Genomic DNA, 21,210 nt, shown 5'->3' with positions numbered 1-21,210 from the left:
ACTTTTGTTTATCATAATAGAGTACCCAAGTTAAGTCCGTCAAGTAAATATCGTTCTACAATCTCACATCTCATTTATCAAGAGACTATAACTATTAAAATTAGAATTACTCAAAGTATGACCCTTTTTCATGTATGGAACCATTACTACATTTCAATGAACTCTTCATTTCCTTTTGATTATATTTATATTTGAATGTGATAACTTTTAATGGCATTCCTGTGTTTGGATTTTGAATGAGAATATTGCCATGTGAAAATTGACCTTTTGGAAAGGATAATTCCATGATAAACATGATCATTTATTTCTCATAGTCTGTGCTAATCAGCTAAAGGTTTAGGAAGTGATGTTCAGAACATCAAGGTCAAGGGTTCTTATAGTCCAGTAACATTGTTCTTTTCCAGATTTTTGACTTGGTTACATATCCATTCCACCCTTTTGCAAAGTACTTGCTATTAAGAGAGAAACTAGGTCAGGGAGTGTGGTTGCCTTAATGCCATTCAATCCCCACTCATTTGTATCAGCAAATATCATATGACCCGGGAAAAATAGAAGTTTTTTTTTCCCTCACAAGTTTGTTGTATATTTTTGAATAATTTCTACCACTTATTCACATTAGCACATGGGCTTAATAGAAAATATATTTTATTAAAATATAGTTGACATACAATATTATATTAGTTTCAAGTGTACAACATAGTTATTCTTCATTTATATACTTTATGATCTGATCACCACAGTCTAGTAACCATCTGTGCAAAGTTATTACAACATTATTGACTATATTCCCTGTGCTGTACATTACATCTACGTGACCTATTTATTTAATAACTGAAAGCTTCTACCTCTATTCCCCTTTACCTTTTCCACCCATCCCTTCCCCCTTCCCCTCTGGCAACCATCAATTTGGTTTCTGTATCTATGAGTCTGTTTCTGTTTGTCTTGTTTTAGATTCCACATATAAGTGAAATCATATGGTACTTGTTTTTGTTGGACTTATTACACTGAGCATAATATTCTCTAAGTCCATTCATGTTGCCGCAAATGGCAAGATTTAATTATTTTTATTGGTCAATAATATTCTACATCTTCTTTATCCATTCACCTATCAGTGGATACCTAGGCTGCTTCCATATCTTGGCTATTTTACATAATGCTGCAATGAACATAAGGATGCATATATCTTTTCAAATTAGTGTTTTTGTTTCCTTCAGGTAAATTCTCAAAAGTGGAATTGTTAGATTACATGGCAGTTCTATTTTTAATTTTTGAGGAACCTCCATACTGCTTTATATAGTGGCTGCACCGTTTTACATTCCCACCAGCGGAGGATAGCAAATATTTAACTTTGGAATCTGAATTGTTCTTCTCATATATTCCCCTTTTAACACGCCATACCTTTCCATACCAGCAAACAAAAGAGGAAATTTATAGTATATGCAAAGAAGCCATCTTGTTGTGTTTGTTTAAGCTCACTGTGCTGTGCAATACAGTAGCCACCAGCCACATGTCATTATTTATATTAATAAAAAACAATTAAACTGAAAAATGCAATGCCTCCAGTGCAAATGTAAAGCCCAGCAAATCACTTTGCTGATTTTACCACTGAAAACCCCACATCCAGGAAACCGTTTAGTCCCAGGCAAACCGGCGTGTTGGTCACCCTAGTCTTGTCTGAGTTCTTTCTTCCTCCTCTGGGGTATTCTTCTTCTTTATGTTTCTTTCCACAGTAAGTACTGAACCTCATTCGCTTCTCCTTTCTTTCTCTCCAGTTTCCCCCTTTTTAACATCTAATTTCTGTCAGAGAATAAATTCCTCTTCCTGTATTCCAAGAAACCTGGATATCCGCCCCATCCTCAGGCCTTCATGCCGTTTCATTTGAGAATCATCTGGAGATCTTGTAAAAACATCAGTGCCTCCATCTCCAGAGATTTTTATTTAATTGGCCTGGCATACTGAAGGGGGCTCCTACTGGCTTGAAAGCGCTGATTGTTCAATTTTCAGGAATTTTGTGAGCCAGTTGTTAAATACAGTCATTAATAAAAACTAAAATATATAAACTTAACAATTAAATAGGTCATAGGTAAGACAAAGGTAATGGATACTTTTCACTGCCTTATCATTTTATAACATTTTGTTATTACTTATGCACCTCAAAGTTATTTACGCGTATACCTTTTGTAGCTATTTAGTGGAAACACTATATATTAGTGTGCTACTGTGCATCTCTTCCAAAGTTTATGTTCAGTGATGGCTTGTTGTAACTTGAAATTGACCCGAGTCAGAAATTGGCACATTTGGACTTGAGTTACTGTTTTGTTGACTGGCTAGACCAGGGGTGTCCAAACTGCGGCCCACGGGCCAACTGCGGCCCACAATCCATTTTTAATTGGCCCGCAGCAAATTCCAAAAATATATTTAGTTTACTTAAATAAACCAGGTGAGGCAATACGTACTTCACCTCAAGTGAGTGGCGCGGCTGTTTGTGTATTTTACCGCATATGGCCCTTGGTGAAAAACGTTGAAAAAAGTTTGGACACCCCTCGTCTAGACCAAAGAGTTGGCAAACTATAGGCTGTGGAGCAAATCTGCCTGTTTTTGTAAATGAGGCTTTACTGGTCCAGAGCCACACCTATTTGTTTATGTATTATCTATGGCTGCTTTCACATTATAATAGCAGAGTTGGGTAGTTGAGGCAGAAACCATATGACTTGGAAAGGCTAAAATATTTACTGTTTGGCCCTTTACAGAAAAGTTTGCTGACTTAGACTAGACTTAAGTAGGTGATGGAACAAATATTTACAATTCAGATTAAATATAAAGGTATCCAACTTTTGTAGCTGTTACATTGTGAATAGTATTCTTCTAGTATATAAAAACTATTATCTGATTTAGCAAAAAATAAAAATAAAATTTTCATGTCATTGAATAACAAGAAAAGTCCTACATATGTCTTCCTTGTTTCGCTTTTGTCTTATTAACATGGATGGAAATATCAATCACATTCAGGTAATAATTGCATTGTAGAGGCTGGGCTGAGGATCACAGCGGTTATCTAAGCAACTTTTAAAAACATAACCGATAGCACCTCACAAAGAAATCCTCATTCTAGGTTGCTTATCTGCCAAAACTTTTCTCTATATTTTTATATCCGTAATGTAGGAAAGGCTAGCTGTAAAAATCATTTATTCCAAATTTTTGGAAAGGGAAAATTTTCTTTTCAACAGAATCTACAAAATGAATAATTTTGTATATTTAATTTAGTGTTTTTATTTTTTTTCTCCTCAGGATTTATTTTCAGAGGGGGAAATTAGAGAACAAAGAAATAGAAAGCCTTCTGTGGCTGGAATAACCAGACTTGAGTTGTAATAATAAATGAAGTCATACAGGCCTAATATGCTTGGACCCAAAGCTAGTTTAAATCCTTCTGATGATTTTTTAACTACTTGTGTCACACTGTGTAGGCTGAAATCTGGGGGACGGTTTAAAATTATTGCTAACTTCAAACATTTGAGGTAATATAATCTGAAGGTAAAGTAGGCAGGAACTATATCCAAGAATATAATAATAATGCAAAGGAATGTATTTATAAGCTAACTTTACCTGTGAGGAATTTTAATTTCTGTAAATCTTACTTCTAAATCTAGCTGTGTTGATTATTAGAATTTTACACAGCAGTCAACAATTTGCTATGAAAAAGACAGATTTCTATCTTGTGACTAATTTTTTTTTTCTTGTGACTAATTTTTTACCTCAGAAAATTGTTAAATACAAGGAGCCTTAATGACTTGTCTCTACTCCTAGTTGTTCAACATCGTCCCCTAGTGGTGGCCACCTTGAGTTGTAGCAATGAGTCCCGGGGGTATAAAAGGGTCCTTGGCCTTTTCCGAGATGGATTTTAAGGATTCCTGCCAACAGTACTATTTTCATTTCAGAGCCTGACATTTTCCTTTCCCTATCAGAGCTGGGCTAGGCCTAGGGTAAAGGGAACTGTCATTTTATCTCTGCCCTCTTAAAATTTTCCTTTTCCTCTCAGGTCTAATAATATTAATCCTATATTTACATGAAAACTCTCTGATTACCTCCAATACAAACGTCTCAAGCCATCTCAAATAAAAAGAGGATTTGTTGAAAGTGTAGAAAGGAATTTTATACACCTGGAAATGAAAATCAGGAAATATAGCACAGTCTTACAGAGAAGTCATTACTTTCCCATTTTTCTCTTGAAGCCCCATAGTCGCTCCTCTTTGCATCTTTCTGAGCTTTTAATTAGTTTCCTTTCTGCAAGTGGCTTTCCTTTTACTCCTTTGTATGTCCATGAAGGAATATTATGCCCCCTAGCCCTGACCTATAGGTTTAAATGGTAATCATCATCGGACTAGAGCCTTTGTGTCTGGTGGTTCAGGTCATTCAAAGAGACAGTCTGTTTGGGCCAATGCAGCCTGGACTAGGTCCCTAACACTAACTAATTCAGCTACCTGTGGCCAGTGAGTGGGAAAAGATCAGTCATGTGCTATAGAGGGCACTTAGGGCTTTCTAGGGATTAGGCTTGAAAGAGAAGTTGGTTGTGGAAGGCCAAAGTGACTGCTCAGTTTCTCATATCAAATTATATCAACTATTATAGATAAATTATTGTGTATTATTTGTGGTAATGCATTCCCTCTTTTCCCCCTAACCCTCACATTGTTGAGAGTGAGTGTATGTTTGGACTAATGGAAAAGAAACTGGGTTCTGTGGTTTTCTAAACCAGCTCTTATATCTGAAATAGCCAGAGAGTAGAAACAAAACTAGATTAGAAGAGTATCCCCTAAATATTCAGAATTGCAAATATCTTAGAACTGAGGGGTTTTTCTGTATTCCCTACGTAAGGAGAAATTGGTAATTCCAACTGAAGATATATTGAGCAAAGCCCACAGTGGAACGTCCTTTGTTAATTCCAGAATCAGTTCATATCAGTTGTCTGGTCAAACTTGAAGTTCTCACAGGGTGTGGATGAGGTGCTCTACCTTGGAGCACCGTCTCTAATCCAGTTACCTCTGGCTCACTGCGGGCAAGGGCCCTGTCTTTTCCGGTTATGAGCAACTTTATCCCACTTTACAGCATGTGCTATACAAAGTGTTAGATGATATATCAATAAACAAATGTATTTTTCATTTATAACAGAAAGAGGTGGCTCTAATAAAACTCATTTTCCTTCTTTCCTATTCCTTTTGATCTTAGAAAGATGTCTAATTAAAAAATGAATTGACACAATCCTCTTTCTAATTTTCTCAATTCGATGGTATATATCATTCTATTGAATATATGTGTAAGCCCATGGCTCAGATTCAATAACCAAAATAATTGATTATAGTGATCATCATCTTCTAGAATAGTGGTTCTCAACTAGTGGCTGGCTGCAGGGCGTGATTCAAAATCCCTGGGGCACTTGGCGCTTTTCCTTATTGTGTATGGTTGCCTTTACCTCTTCACTGACTTTCTTATCGTCATCATGTATTTCATTGATAATTTAAAAACAGCAGCTTTTGGTTAGGTCTTAATATTAGAAGGTCATCTCTTAAAAGGACACACTCTTTCTATGTTCCATATTGTCTCAGTTCCATTTTTGCAATCACGTGGCATGATACAGTACCAAGTTTAAATGGACATATGAAAGAAAGGACTGAGAACAGCCTAAGTTTGGATGTCCATCCCTGCTGCAGGAAAAGATTTCTTATTGTTTTTCCCTTTAGTAGTCACACTCAGCGTACACAATGCTTCTATGAAGCCCTTCAGTTAACAACTTTTTGGAGCAATTGATTGCTATTCCAAACCTTTTCTTACCCTATATTCCCGGTCACTGCCACCACCCCTAGCCACTGTGAGGACATCTGCTATAGCCATTGACTCAGTGACTTCTGCCTTCCCAGGTCTGTTCTTTCCCTGCAACTCTTCCTTCTCTCCATCCCCATGGAGATGCTGTCAGAAATGTTAGCGTTTCCCTGGGAGGGCAGGCAAGAAAGGAATGATAGGAAAGGGTATTAGCAAATCTGTAGGGGACGGTGGGTGGAAAAATGAGTAGAAAGGTGGGTGATCTGACAGAGAATTGATGAGCAAGAGTGTGGGAGGTGTGAGTAGGTGGGAGAAAGCTTGGGGGGACGAGTGGAAGATGGGTGCAGGAACGTCCTTTCAACTGGAAGTAGAGTAGTGCTTTTCACACACAATTGGTCAATGACGCTCTGTGGGTTGTCTTCCATGTGCTGCCAGGACAGGCAGATCCAGTTTCTGTAGGGCCTAAGGCTTGTAAAATCTGGGGGAGAGGAGCCTCTTTAAAATTAGGCCGAAAGTGGGTATTTATTCAGAATGAGAAAGTACATCACAACACATTAATGAAGACTTGGAGATTCAGATCTTTTCTTCCAAGATCTTTTCTTTTAGTCAGCTTATCAGATACACTTACATAGAAATACTCCCCAATTGCTATTTGGCTTTCCCTCCACCCCCATGATATTCTCAAGCTCTCAGCAACTTGCAGCACTCTCGGGTGAGGAGGTAAGGAAAGGTCCTGAAGCTTTACCTCCTCATGAGTCCACTCTGCCTGCGAGCGAGGGAAATAGGATAGAGTTTAGTAACTTGGATAAAAACAAGCTTCAGAGGGCTGTGATTTGGAAGTTTATAAGTCTTCCTATTTTTATATTGTTTAATTAGTGTTTTCTTATAGCATAAAGAAATTTAAACTTTAAAAAAAAAGGTAATGCAGAGATTTGTTTTTTAAAGAATGTCTCTGTTCAGTATCTACTAAATCCTCTGGGTAATATGTGTCTAACAATTTTTATTCTCCCAATGACAGAAAATAAAGAAGATTTTGAGTGAATAGTCCAGTAAATCTAGACATTATCAAATCCATGTTGGGACAAAGCATTATGCTAGGTACTGTGGGAAGATGTAGAACCCCTTCTCGGCCCTAGCCCAGTATCTTTTTCATAGAACTAGAACAATAGGAGACCTTTTGAAGATGATAGAACTAACGTGCAAGTCTTCCCAACCTTTTATACAACTTCATCATTTGTAGTTTACAGAAAATGGGATAATTTGGTTGATAATCGGAAACTTTTATCCGTAATATTCTGGCCTCTCCTGTGCTTTGGACATTTGAATTTGGTCTACCAGTGTGCAAGAGAGTCCTGAAACCATTTGAGATTTGCATTGTATTTTGTGGTCATTTAAAAAAAAAATTAAGTTCTCTAACTGTATGTATTAATAGGAAATGTAAACATTTAGGAATCTATGGAACAATTAAGTGAATAGAAGGAGACAACTGAAGTCAGTTATCCATAAATTATGGCAAAATTTTTTTTGGGGGGTGGCCTTGTCACTGTTCTGCATGCTTATTATGTCCCTATTTCCATTGTACATTCCTTGTCTTTCTGTTTAACTACTTTCCCCATGTTTGTATTTACAACCCCAGAGTTGCTTTGTGATCGCACCTACATTATTTGAGTAAACAGTGGGAAAACAAATTTAGGGTATGCTCTAAGTACAAGTAGTAAAACATGCCAACTTGACATTCATTTTCAAAGAAATTGTGGCTCGAGTCACAAAATTGGAATATTTCAAAGTTACTGTTGTGACTCCAAAAGCATGCATTAAATGTTGGGAAAAATGTGATGGAGATAATTAATTTTCATATGTAGATTTTACCGTAGTAGGCAAATTTTGGCCTGCTCATTTTAAAGGCAAAAAACTTAAGACTCTGTGAATGCCTTCCAGTATGTCATGGGATAGCTATTAGGTAGGCACTAGAACCTCTGACCTACTCTTCTTCCCAGTGCTCTCTTCCATCTTGCCCCCTTCTCTTCCCTTTCCTTCCCTTCATTTCCCCCCTGTGGCCTGTGTGTGTGTAGTGGGGTGGGGGATGGGGGTGATGCTGGTGTATTCACCCCAGCCTATTTCTTGACAAGCATCTGCAGCCAGGTGTAAATCTCTGTGTGCAGGAAGACACAGTATTCCTTTCCCAGACATGCCGAAGGGAAAAACTGTGTCTGTATCAAAGTCAGGGAAGAGCAATTGGTCGGCATGCAGAGCTGGTTGTAATGAGACAGGCTTTCCCTGAACAGTCCTGACAGTCTTCAAGGTGCCCAGAGAATTGCCAGGTGGGCAGTCAGCAGGGAAAGTCCACGGGCCAGAGCTGGATTACTGTCCCAGCAGTTACCCAGACTAAATGCAACCACTGAACCTTACTGCTGCAGGCACATACTCTCTCTCTCGGGGAGATTGTCCTTCTCCATAGCAGTTAATTTGTTTTTACCTCTCAATTAGCTTTTTCACAGAGTGTTTGAGATGCCTAAGTCGCTGAGATTCTCTGCCTACATATGCTCCCATCCCCCGGATTACCCACTGACATCTGTGTTAGCCCCGCTCACCGTGAATATTATCAAGCATCAGTTCACCATTTGAACATAGATATGAATGCAGATTTTCTAGTAAGTGCAAATGAAGTAATGCATTTGTACCTACTTTAGATTCTGCCTACAGTTCTGATAATGTTTTATGATAAAAAATGGATTATTTCTTAAAATAAAAATGTATTACCATAGACAGTAAGCTTTTGTATAGGTATTAGTTACTCAGAGTACTTATCATATTAGGGGGGAAGTTGTTTACAGGCATACCTGGTATATTTTTAAAAAACAACTGAATAGCATTAAAGGCATACTTTATCCAAAGATGAAAATATGATCTCTGAGGCTAACAATTTGGGAAGTCTGATGATTTGATTCATAATTAACCATATTTGATTCATATTTAACTTTATCTCCCTATAATGTTCATTTCTCCTAGTAAAATAGAATTTGGAGTGATGTATGCTTTTCTCATCAAAAAAGCCGTTGCTTTCTATGAGAAGAAATATAATGAATGCAGGAACTTCCAACGATTTTCATTTACCAAGCTCTGGTACATAATATATCAGCTACAGACTGGACCCATATATCTGGTATTTTAATCCCAATTAAATGTAATTTTAGGCACTAAATTAATTTAGACAAAGCGAGATACTTGTTCCATTTATACTTGAAATATTCTCATTTGTAAAGGGCTTTAGAAATTACTTAGCTTAGGACATGACATGTCAGTAAATTTAGTTTGCCACTGTCTCCTAGATAATTTTGAACATTTTCATATAAAACTTAGTGAGAATTGTAATTAGATACAAAGAGAATATTTTTTTTCAGAACCATTCACTTTGTTTTGAAATTTTCACTTTGTTAATAGACGCAGAAAAATGAGGTGGGGGAGAAGCCCTTTGAAAAAAATTATAACAAAGCAATGAAATAATGCTTAATGGATAGGAATGCAGGCCCACTCCCAGGGTAACTGAAGCCAGTGAGGGCCTCTCCATCCTCGGCCTCCCTTGACTCTTCCTCCACTCTTACCACCAACCCCCAACGCAGGCTGTCAGGTACCTCAGGTTATCATTACCATCTTTTTAAAAAAAATCTTGCTCTTAGGAAATAGGTATGCTACACGTTCTTTCAAGCTATGACAGTTAAAAAAAATTTTTTTTTCTGAGATCAAACATTTTTCTTGGGATCTACTATATAAAGCAAATGAAAGTAGGATCCACCCTGTTTGAAGCTAGGAAGGTGGCTGCCCCCACAGACTCACTCATCAGGTTCCATCTCCCATTTGGGACCAGAGCCCCCACCACCAGCCTTACCTACCCCAGGCCCTCTGAGGGATTTCAGACAGCTGAGATTGAAAATCACAGCTTTAAAGGATCAATAACCAATAAGGCTGAGTATATTTGTTCTGTGGTGTTTTAGTTATTACAAAGGAGTACATCTCTATCTGAAATTTCAAGTAGTAGCAAGTTGGTGGGAGCGATATTTGGGGTCAGAATTTTCTAGCCCACCCCTAAAATCCTACCCCATAGACAGTCACCCACTATTCATCTAAATGTCTCTGCTGCAACTTACAGAGGAATTTTAAAATGTCTCTTCCAAAATAATTTTTTTTCCTTAAGTATGCCTCTTCTGGGTTTTAAAAAATGGTATTTGATTTTTGGTCCAGGTATCATTTAGTTGATGAAATTTAACAATTGTTATAATAACATGTAATTTGTTTTCACTTAAGTGCATTTTCATTTCCTGGGACAAAATATACTGGCTCCTTACCTGTTAGATACTATTTAAAGACAGCTCTGTTAGGTATTAAAATACTTTCTCTCATATGTAGTACAAACACACTAATTCATTATTAAACTGTCACCGCTTGAATCCTGTAATTTTAATATTTGCTTTGTGATTATCACCTTATCTAAATATTAAAGTTAGACATATTTACTGTTTGATAATCTATTATACACTTGAGAAAGTATAGAAAATGTAGGTGTTCTAAAAACGATCTTGCAAGTCTGTAGCAATGAAAAAACTAACAGTACATTTATTTGATTCAATGTACATATAATGTTAATTCAGTGAGAGCTGATTTTCTATCTCCAAAGATTTATTGGGGAACAATGGTCAAATTGTTGTCCTTTCAATCTTAGTTGTGGAGGGTTCTGTTCAGCTTCAAGTTGTTGTTCTTTCAGTCTTAGTTGTGGAGGGCACAGCTCAGCTCCAGGTCCAGTTGCCGTTGCTAGTTGCAGGGGGCACAGCCCACCATCCCTTGCGGGAGTCGAACCGGCAACCTTGTGGTTGAGAGGACAAGCTCCAACCAACTGAGCCATCTGGGAGCTCAGTGGCAGCTCAGCTCAAGGTGCCGTGTTCAATTTTAGTTGCAGGGGGCACTGCCCACCATCCCTTGTGGGACTCGAGGAGTTGAACTGGCAACCTTGTGGTTGAGAGCCCACTGGCCCATGTGGGAATCGAACCAGCAGCCTTCGGAGTTAGGAGCACGGAGCTCTAACCGCCTGAGCCACCGGGCCGGCCCTCCAAAGATAACTTTGAATTCTTCTTGGATAAAGATTATTCTAAAGTTAGCCATATATATAGCTAATTAGCTTCTTACATAAGAAAAATATTTTAACTTTCATGTTCTTTGACTTAGGTAAAAAACATGTATAAACAGAGACCAGAATGGTGGGTCCCAGGGTCTAGGGGATAGAGGAAAGGGGGAGATTTTGACCAAAGGGTACAAACTTCCAGTTAGAAGATGAATAAGTTCTGGGATCAAGAGCACAGCATTGGGATATAGTATGTATTGCATACTTGGAAGTTGTTAAGAGTAGAGCTTACATGTCACCACAAAAAAGAAATGGTAATTATTATGACACGATAGAGGTATTAGCTAACTCTGGTAATCATTTGCAATATAGAAGGATATCAGATCAACATGGTGTACACCTTAAACTTACACAATGTCATATGTTAATTACATGTCAATAAAGCTGGAAAAAAAAAATCATAGGACTTTATTTTGAAAGGTCTCCCTGCCTGGAGCAAGTCACTTAACCTTCTTGAGATGCCCCTGTAAAATCTGGTTTCTTTGAGTATTGAGCAGTTTAATGTGTGTGACAGAGCATGCTGCACTGTGGGTTCCTGTGTGTGAGTGAGGTACGTGCCAGGCCACACTGCTAGGATTCCCTCTGCATGACGGAGACACCCTCCCTCCAGTAGCCACAGCTACATCCTTCTTAGACAGGTGCCCTTGGTGTAAAGGAGCCGCTTCTCCCAAGATTAGGCCCTCCTTCTGGGGGCAACCTACATTCAGCATTTTGTTGGTGTGCAGGGTGCAAAGGCAGGGCTCCCTGGCCTCAATTCAGAAGCTCTCTCAAGGTCCGTCTCAGCTCTAGAGCTCCCACCAGAGGCCTCTGTTGCAAGTTCATAACAGTTCACCTCCCCCTGCCCAGTCCAGCTTCCTTCATTCCCTCACCATTGTTGCACCTAAAAGCGCTTCCTTGTAAACTTCCTGCAAGTAAATCTTGGCCTCAGAGTCTGCTTCCTAGGGCCCCAATCCAAGCAAAGTGTAAGTTAACCTCATTTCAACATATTTAATTGTATTCACCTGGATTATGCCAAATAGTTTTACATGGCTCTTCTGTGTTCCTTTTCTTCATTGGCTTTCCAGTAGTAAATCCTGTTACTGTACAGCCTTCCAACTTTGGACAGCACGCTGCGGTATCATTTTCCTGTTACTGCCTCTTAGCAGCATTGCATCCAGAGGCATTTTGAAGCTTAGGTGTTTGGCCTTCCACTCACGCACAGGAGAGCTTCTGGGGGAGGGGCGTCTGTCCCGCAATTAGGGAGAGTTTGGGAACCTGCTGTTCTCCCACAGCTAGCCCTTAACTAGACTCATAACATTAAAGGCTGGATAATGGTACTGAATGAGGCCTGATATAAGTCCTTAAATGGATGTCATACGTGATGCCAGGCAAACTTGTCAGAAAAGCACATTAGCTCAAAACTCTCCTTTCAAGTCATCTTTCCCTGTACGATTTAAGTGTTGGTCACGGTCTCTATAAAATCTTCACAGTAAATAAAATTCTTTTAGGACTTTATTGACATTTTTACGTCTTCACAAATACCGCATATGAGCAGTTATATTTAGTTTGCTTTATTTATACCCACAGATGCAGGTATCATGTTTCAGAAATATTAGACTGCCTACAAATTGTACTCCCCAACCCTGCTAATAAACAAATAAACACATAAAATTACTCTGGAATGTACAGTAGAAATAGGCCTTTCTTACCATGTCCATTGTTATTTATAAAATAGAAATATAATACTCTGGTTTGAGCCACTGTCATCCACCCTTCGGATTACCTTTACTCTGCACCCAGCAGCTGCAATGGTCCTTTAAAAATGTAAATTAGATCCTGTTAATGCTCTGCTCCAAACCCTCCAAAGAGTCCCCACTTTACTGCTGACCCTTAGCCCTCTGATCTCATTACTTACTCTCGCCATCACTCTGTTCGAGGCACACGAACCTCCTGGTGGTTCCTGGGATATACTGGGTGCATTCCTGTCTTCGTTTCCTTGCTCTAGTGGCTCCTCTGCCTGCAGTCCACTTCGCCCACCTATGTTCTTAGCTCACTTTCTCACCTCTACGTCTTCACTTCAGCCTTTCCTGTCTTGAGGGCCTATACTGATCCCTTGCTTCAGATGGTGACCCCCACACCCACCTATATCCCCTGCCTTGCTAATGTTTTTTCTTCTTTACAGAGCACTCACCCCCTTTTAACCCCTTCAGAGGCGCATTAATTCTGAAGCTAATGAAACTTAAGCTTCAGGGCCCTTTCCAAAATTCCGGGGGAGGCCATAGCAACGGTTACACCTGGTCGCATGTTTCTGTAAAATTTGCCAACATAATATATTTTAACCATCATTGGTTGAGACCATTGTCTGTTTCCACTCTGACTTCCTCTCTGTCAAACTTTCCTTTGCACCAAGTGGTGTTGAAGTTCCTGCAGGCAGTATTGAAATCTGGCTTAGGGGACAGTGAGCTGGGGATACATTGAGTTTGGGCATAATAGAATGTAATCAGTGGTTTGCAGTCACTTCGCATATAGTTCAGTTAGCAATAGCCATTCTGGTGTGGGAAGGAGCTTCCAGGAAGATGGCTACTGCCTGCTGGCCGCAGAGTGTGTTCCTTTCTGACTGGACTAGAGGACCTGGCTCCAACAGCATATGGGTATTGGAGGAAAAACATGGCGTGAAATGAACAAAGCTGATTAATTTGTAGGAAATTCTTCCACATTTTACAGCTCATATATTAAAGAAACCTGATCAAAATTTCCCCAAATTTGACATCAGTCCTAAAAATGTTTATGAAGTGACCAGTAAAATTGTGAAGCCGAGAGAAATTTTTCTGATCGATAATAATTTTTTTTGATTAACCATGCAAGAGGGAAGATGGAGTGATCTTTCTATTTTCTTTACAGAAAATGCTACAAAATTACCATAGAAAGAGGGGATCAAAGACAATTCAGCCAAAATATGTGCTTTGGATAGCTAATTAATGAACATATTTTGTGACTTTTTCTGGATTTTGTAATGTTTTTACTATGTGTGAGCTTTTGAATATGGGTAAATTCTAGTGATTTCTTGCCTCATTTTAAATGAATATTTTGTACCTAGTTTTACATTTGTAATTTTGCATTCTTTTTGTAGGAGAAGGCCCACCAATTTGTATAAATTTCAGGCCTCACAAGACCTGGTTGTGCCCTGACCATACTATATGAATGATTTATTTGTTCTTTTTCTCAAGAGCAGGAATCTTAGTTCACTGGTATATTTGAAGCACCTGAGCACTGCTTGGCACATGCTATACACTCAATAAATATTTGATGAATGAATGAATCCATTAACAACATTAAAATGAAACATTGATATTAATCTTGCTCAAGAAATATCAATATTGACATGAATGAAAGTAAAAGACTAGTTTATGACAAACACTCCTCCTTAAAACTCTATACGTTGTGTAAGAGTATAGAAGTCAATTTAATTTCTATTTGTAGGTGTTTTCTTCAGTAGTCATTAGCTGCCACGTTTGTCAAGAGGACCTGGATCTTCTTTTTTTTAAAGTTCTATTACCTTACTCCTTGGGACCCAAGACTAGCCTCAGCGGGCTTTTTGCATCATCCCACTCCAAGGGTGAGAATCTAATTTTAGAACTGTAGGGAGGTGAGGCCATGCAGAGAGCCACTGGGAAGCCAATATAGTAGTTGGTTTTTCTTAAGTCAAGGATCAGGCAGCAGGAAAATAAAAGCAGACTTTTTTTTTTTTTTCCCCCTATATCTAGTCAATCATAGGGAAACTCTTTAGAGAGTCATCTTTGTTTAGACATGGAGAACAGAAATGAAAATACTTGTCATGCAAAGGAAGAAAATAATAAATATAATACTTAGATTTTTTTAAAAAAATGGGCATACTAATATAGGCCTTAAAAACCAGAGCAAGGCCTTAAGAAAAGAAGCATTTCATAGGATTTCAACTTGGGGAATTTTAATTTTTTTAGAAATATAGAAAAACAAACAAGCAAACTGAAGGACTAGTGGAGGGCAGCCTTCTTTCACTGAAATTCGTACTTGGACTTTTACTTAAGCATTAAAACACCTCTTTTTGGTTTTTTTTAGTGTACTTTTCTAGACATAGAAGGGAAGACATTAGCAGCAGTGAGGAAAGCTAGTGATACTCTTAGGTGCTGACCAAGTCCTATTTGCCTTCTCAGTTGGGCAGTTAGCACTCACACTCTCTTTTTCTAGAATATAATTTGCTGTACTGTGATTTCACTTCTATCAAGTCTTGACAAAGGAACATCAATAAGTTCCTCAAACTGAGTTGTTGTTAACACTAACCTTGTAGAATGCATGCTGCTTAGAATTGTGACTGTCATCGCAAAATGTCTCTGTTGTTTAATAAGAATTTTGTTCCAGATTGGGGCCCTGAAGAGACTGTTGGGATGCACAGGCCACAGTTGGGTTTACAAAGTTCCTTGCAAAAGTAGATGGATTTCTTGTTCAAAATTGTATCTTTACTCAGAAAAGAGATTAAAACAATCCCCGGTAGCAAAAGATACTTCAGGGTGTAGAATGTCAGTGTACTCTCCACTGCACTATCAGTGCAATGAAGAGCATCGAGTAGAGAAAAACCCACAATCCTTGAACACTATTATTCTTTTTTTTTCTTTTTAATCTCCCTTGTTTAGTTCTAAAGCCTGAAGAAGTGCTATTGATGCACATTATTTTCCAAACCAGGTTAGCATGAATTAAATAACTCTCAAACTGTCTCTAAAGTAAAACAGATAATTGTTTTTGTTTTTCTTTTTAAATAAGGTATTCTCCCAAATTCTCTTCTCTGGAAATAGTGCTAGAAGTAAATAAAATGTCTACCTTGATGTGATAGGTGTATCAGAAAGGGAAGGAAAAAACTTTTGAGAAAAAATTCAATAAAAGGCAAGGATTTAAATTATTCATCAGGCCTCTCTCGGTTTGCTCCCTTTCTTGCCTGGTGAATGGCACCACCCACATGGGTCATCACTCTAGCTCAGCCTTCTTTGAGACTAGATTATTGACTAGATTATTCGAGACCAGAATGTTTGCTAGCATTCCCTACCCCCCAGGAAGTGTTACATAATGCAGTGTTATGAATTTTATCTGTGTTGTCAACAACTTGTTGCATATAAGCACTTAAAATGGATGGTTTCCATCATACTATTATGTCAGGTTGAGTTTCCTTTTAGTGAGTCAAAAGATGAGCTGAACACTGCTTCATTTTAAATATAAATCAAACATTCCATAATGTGTGGCATAAATCAAACATTCCGTAATGTGTGGCATTATGTTTTTCAAGAAGAATGAAATGAGCTAGGTGGTTGGTCACCAGCTGACCGTTCTCCGATGCTTGCCACATGTATGCATCCAGTGTAGTCAGTGATTCTTCCTTTAATGCCCACATTTCCTTCTATGTAAAGATTGTCGGGAGGACTAATCAGGTTAAAGACACTGAAACCCCAAGGAGAAACGAAGGATGTTCTACGATTCTAGTTCTGTTGATTTTCATTGCCAGTTACTTGCATGGGTTCATGCAGGCGCTCCTTGCTTTGCACGGTTTCCACATGCATGACTTGCAGTCGAAACCACACTGTGCAAAGCCAGGACTGTTTGTATTTATATGCTTATGTATGAATATATGTATGCATGTGTGTGCAGGTATTTATTTTTTAATTTTGAATGCACTTATTTTTCAGATATTTGAAAATGGTAAAGACACTGGAGCGATCTCTGTTTGGATCAGTGAAAAAGATCTGGGGTTTAATAGCCCAACTCAAACTGGCGATATGATGGAAAGGGTGAGTTTACTGACCATTTATTTATGACTATAAGTGTCTTACAAGTTACTGGTAGTTAATTTAGACAATTATTAGGTTGGTGCAAAAGTAATTGTGGTTTAAAAAGTTTAAAAAAATTCAAAAACTGCAAATATTTTTATACCAACCTAATAAACCTTTAAAGTTATTTAGAGAAGATCAATCACTTGCTGATCTGTAAAGATTGATAGCCTCAAGCTTGACTTCTGAATTCTTTAGGCTCTCAGTTTTAGTTTAGTATTAATTCCAGGCCTCTTACTTAACATCGTAACCTTCATTATGCTTGTATTTGGAAATCTGCCTACAATGGACTCTGGGATTGCCTTCTTCTTTACTTTGAAAAGAAGTCACATGATATTCAGTGGAGGGTATGTTCTGGGTCTAGGGTATTTCCAAGCCCTAGACTCTGAGCGAGTAACAGGCAGCCTAGGTCTTCTCTTATGCTCGCTGTGAGCAACTCCATGTGGCTTATCTTAGGCACTCTTACCTTTGCCTATTTCCCAGACAATTGGAATGTTTTTCAGGCCCAATCAATATGTTCAGGGTCTATATTTGGGGTCTTTGTCTTGCATAAAAAGACACTGAATACCCTGTGGTTTACAGATTGGGGTTAGGCACCCCAGCACGCACCAATGTTTTGAGCTCGGTTGCTAGGCTTTTGTAGAGAAACTTGCTCCCCCAGCCCCCTCTGCCCCCTTTTCAGCACCCTCAGACTTATGTCTCCCTGTTGGCATCTATTATCTGGGCTTTAGAGACAGTCACAGAAGTTGCATAGAATTACTTGACTCTTAACTGATCACTAGCTGGGCCCACAAAAGGTGGGAAATACTACCTAGATTGATTAGTGAAAGCAGGATCAAGAGCCCTCCCTGCTTTCTTTTTTCCATCAAATCCCTGACTATGCAAATCACCATGATACAAAAGACTTTCTGGAATATTCTACTTGCGTTCCCTCTTTTCTACATTAGAACATCTTACTTTTTTGTTCATATTAAAATTGAAGATGGCATTTGTATTATTTTACACAGGAAGATATTATTCTGTAGAAAGTTTTTGTGTTGGCTTATGGCACAGTGAAAATCGATCTATTCTTTGCTTCTATATGCAAGTAAATTTGGGGGGAAAAGTTGAATCAGGGGCTTTAGAAAGCTCTTTGGGAGATCCCTTGTGACACCCAAGGATGTCTCTTCCCTTGGTGCACACTTGTCTCAGTCCCTAGCCTAAGATGTTGCACACTCGTCTCAGGTCCCTGAACAAATTCTGATCCTATAAGGGCCTGGTGATAATAGCTTTAAAGATAAATGGGTGAAGATTATCACAATGTTTGGTCACCATAGCCCATCCCTAACCAATGACCTAGAGATGAAAGGCTCTGAGGCCCTTACCTCCTGTAGGCTGTCAGATTCTCATCTTTGAACACCTAAAATGCAGTCTGTCACTGAGTTGAGAAAATAGAGATTGCAGTGCTACTCCTGTGAAAGTAAATTTGGTTAAGTGGTCAGGTGTTCATATTCCTTCTCTACCACACATTCTTGTTCTTTGTGTAGACATTTCTCTCCTCGATTAGACTTAAATCTTTTATATCTTTCACCTTCACAAAAAAGGTGATGCCTGTAAAGCAAAATCACTGTGGTTTAAAAAATGATCAACATTATTACATGTCTCCTAAAATAATAGCAAAGCAACAAAAAATAAGCACAACGGCTGAGAACACACAGACATAAATGTAGGGCTTTGTCAATACAATCTGTAGATTTCAAAACATGTTTGTGGTTGCAATGGAGGAAACAAAACAAAACAATACAGATTTTTACTATTCTAACACCTTTACCTATTATACTCCTAAAGAGAGTAGTAATTATTTTTAATATTCAAAGGACTTGGCTATGCTGGATGAGAAATTTTAACTTTAATGAAATAAAAAATATGTATCATCATTTTCAGGTGATAATGATGCTCAAGGTTAAAATGTCTGGTCTGTGCAGAGCTGATGAAATTGGAGATGTGATTATTTATCTCTAGTGAGGACAAAGCCTATGTCTTAGGTGTTTTACAAATATCGTTGCTGGTCAAAGAAAATATTTTACTTGGTCAGGAGTTTACAGTCAATAGGGGAGATATATGACAGGAGTGCAACTTCCTCTTGTTTTCGCTGAGCCTCAGCATTTAGCACTTCTCAATATACCTTCAATAAGAATTAATAGAAGGAACGAAAAAGGCGCCCTGAACAGCAGTTAGGCAAGAAGAGGCCACAACTGTATCCGCATCCCTGCCGAGATTACAGAGTAACAAGAAATTGAGAGACACAAGAACTGACAAGGGAGAGAAGAAAAGGAAACCTGTGACAGAGTGATGGATCATGGGGGGCACAGAGCAGGAAAGAGCTGAGGCCTAAACACTCAAACAAAGGACTAAAAATCACAAAAAGTCTTTTAAAATTCTATATGCAACACTGTTCAGCTGGATTTACCTTCATTTGAAATATGCCTTAAATTAGAAATATTTTGATAATTTAGCGATTCCATGTACATGTAAGATAGAAACCAACACTGGCAATGCTATTATTTAAAATATGAAGTGACAGCATCTCATATTTCACACTTCAGTTATGTCTTATTCTCAACTTGAAAACATTGATTATTGAAGCTGCTCACAAGCGTTTGCAGGGCTCTTAATTAAAATACATCCAGGCAGAGGTCTCCGAAGTGAACCAACATAGGCTGAAAGTCATCTTTAGCTTTACAATCGTGTACGCGGTGAATTGTTCTACCATTGGTTATCACAGGTTAGCTGGGGACGGGGGAGGTTGCCGAATGTAAAACTCCAACATGCTCTGGAAAAATCCTAACAAAATGTGTAGCTCCAACAAGAAAAGCATCACCCGTATCAAAGAGGGCTGTTACCGTGTGCAGAAGCTGAATGCTCTTTCCGTACGACTGTCACATCTGCTTTCAGTCCTCGTGCCAAAGGGTCAGAGCTCAATCACAAGCCTGTGGCACCCCCTGCTGGTTAAAAGCCCATGCTCATTTTGTTCCTTTAGCCTGAGCTAAACATTGCCATCATTTCACACTTCTTTTAACATTCTATATGAATTTAATTATCATTTGTTTGGACTTTATTTGTTACAGAGTAGAGACAGTTTATTACAGATGTGCACATTTTTATGATATTTCTTCTTCTTTTTAATCATTACCCCCCTCTCCCCCACACCAGTTACTTCTCAAGATTCATCAAAGGCTTCAAGGATCTTCCATCAACCCACCAGGCCTTAATTTTTCTTCAGCCCGGCTTTTCAATGAGCATGGTCAAGAAATTAAGAATCCACTTTTGCTGAAGAATGAGCAAAAGATTTGGGTCTCTTATGGTAAAGCATACAGGTAGGAGAGAGGTGTTTACTCTCTGTCTGTCCTCAATCTTCCCAGGGGCAAACTAATTTAAAAGGAGAATTGAGAAACCAAGTCACACCCTTTATGAATTTTTATTTTTATTTTGAATTCAAATAACATTTCAGAGCATTTTTTCATGAGGTAGTATTGTTTGTGGGATATGACATCCCTCTCTCTCTCTGACTTTCTGTCTTAATGCCTTGTCATAGTTCTTGAAGTCTGCCTGTCAGCACAGCAAGCGGGATTGTTCATGTCTGAGTAGTCACCTTAATGACAGCAGATGGAAACACCACAGGGGGCCCAAGCCCATCACACTGTCATCGTCGCACACTGCCCTGACCTGCTTCCACTCCTCTATTTTTTTGTCCCTTTTTAAAGGAGAAATGGATGGTAATTGAAAAGGATCTTAAGCAAGATTTATGAATCTGTAGACAACATGATTCCCCACTATCTCTCTATGTTTTCACAAATAAAGTCTTAACCTTTTAAGCACCAGTGACAGGACAGCTAAAGATAAATTGGTAAAAGCTTGTAAGCCCTATCCTATCAAAGTTGTATTCCTCAAAAGCGCCTTCTATTATCCCACAATAATTACTGGTTATTGCTGAGCATGGTGTAAATTTTTTTGTAGATTGGTAAATTCCTGCATAAAATTATCTGTGTTTCTGAGAAAAGAAAAAGGCTGCAGTCTATAGGCACTGATGAGCTGGGCTGTTGTGCGGAGCATCTTGAAAATTTATGTATATTTTGACAGAACACATACAGAGGAACTTTGAAACACAGTTTTCTGCTTATTTTTAATTTTTTTAAAGCTCTCTTTATTTATCTGTAGAACAGAATAGAGGAAATAGGGGGAAATAATTTTGCTTATAGAGTATAATTGATCAGATATTAATTCTAATGAAAATAGCATAGAAAGAACTAGGAGCTGACCAATGCTATAGATTCAAATAGTCAAAATTTCAAATACTGAAACAAATCTACTCGGGTATCCATGAAGGTTTTGGAAAAAGTTGGTAGGATTAGTTGT

The 21,210-nt window shown here is 38.4% G+C and overlaps 1 protein-coding gene across 1 annotated transcript in view; it reads left to right on the top strand.

The window, feature by feature from the left end:
* The window catches only part of LOC109450800 (doublecortin domain-containing protein 1), a 241,412-nt gene that overhangs the window by 177,361 nt on the left and 42,841 nt on the right, over positions 1-21,210 (top strand). The window contains exons 11-12 of the mRNA XM_074337083.1: positions 16,675-16,776; positions 20,008-20,171. Coding sequence (XP_074193184.1) covers positions 16,675-16,776; positions 20,008-20,171 — 266 coding nt within the window. The remainder of the gene's footprint in view (positions 1-16,674; positions 16,777-20,007; positions 20,172-21,210) is intronic.

The sequence above is a fragment of the Rhinolophus sinicus genome, linkage group LG06, assembly GCF_036562045.2.
Source record: "Rhinolophus sinicus isolate RSC01 linkage group LG06, ASM3656204v1, whole genome shotgun sequence".
Classification (NCBI taxonomy): domain Eukaryota; kingdom Metazoa; phylum Chordata; class Mammalia; order Chiroptera; family Rhinolophidae; genus Rhinolophus; species Rhinolophus sinicus.
Note: the sequence above shows the minus strand (reverse complement) of the source record. Positions and strands in the feature narration are given on the sequence as shown.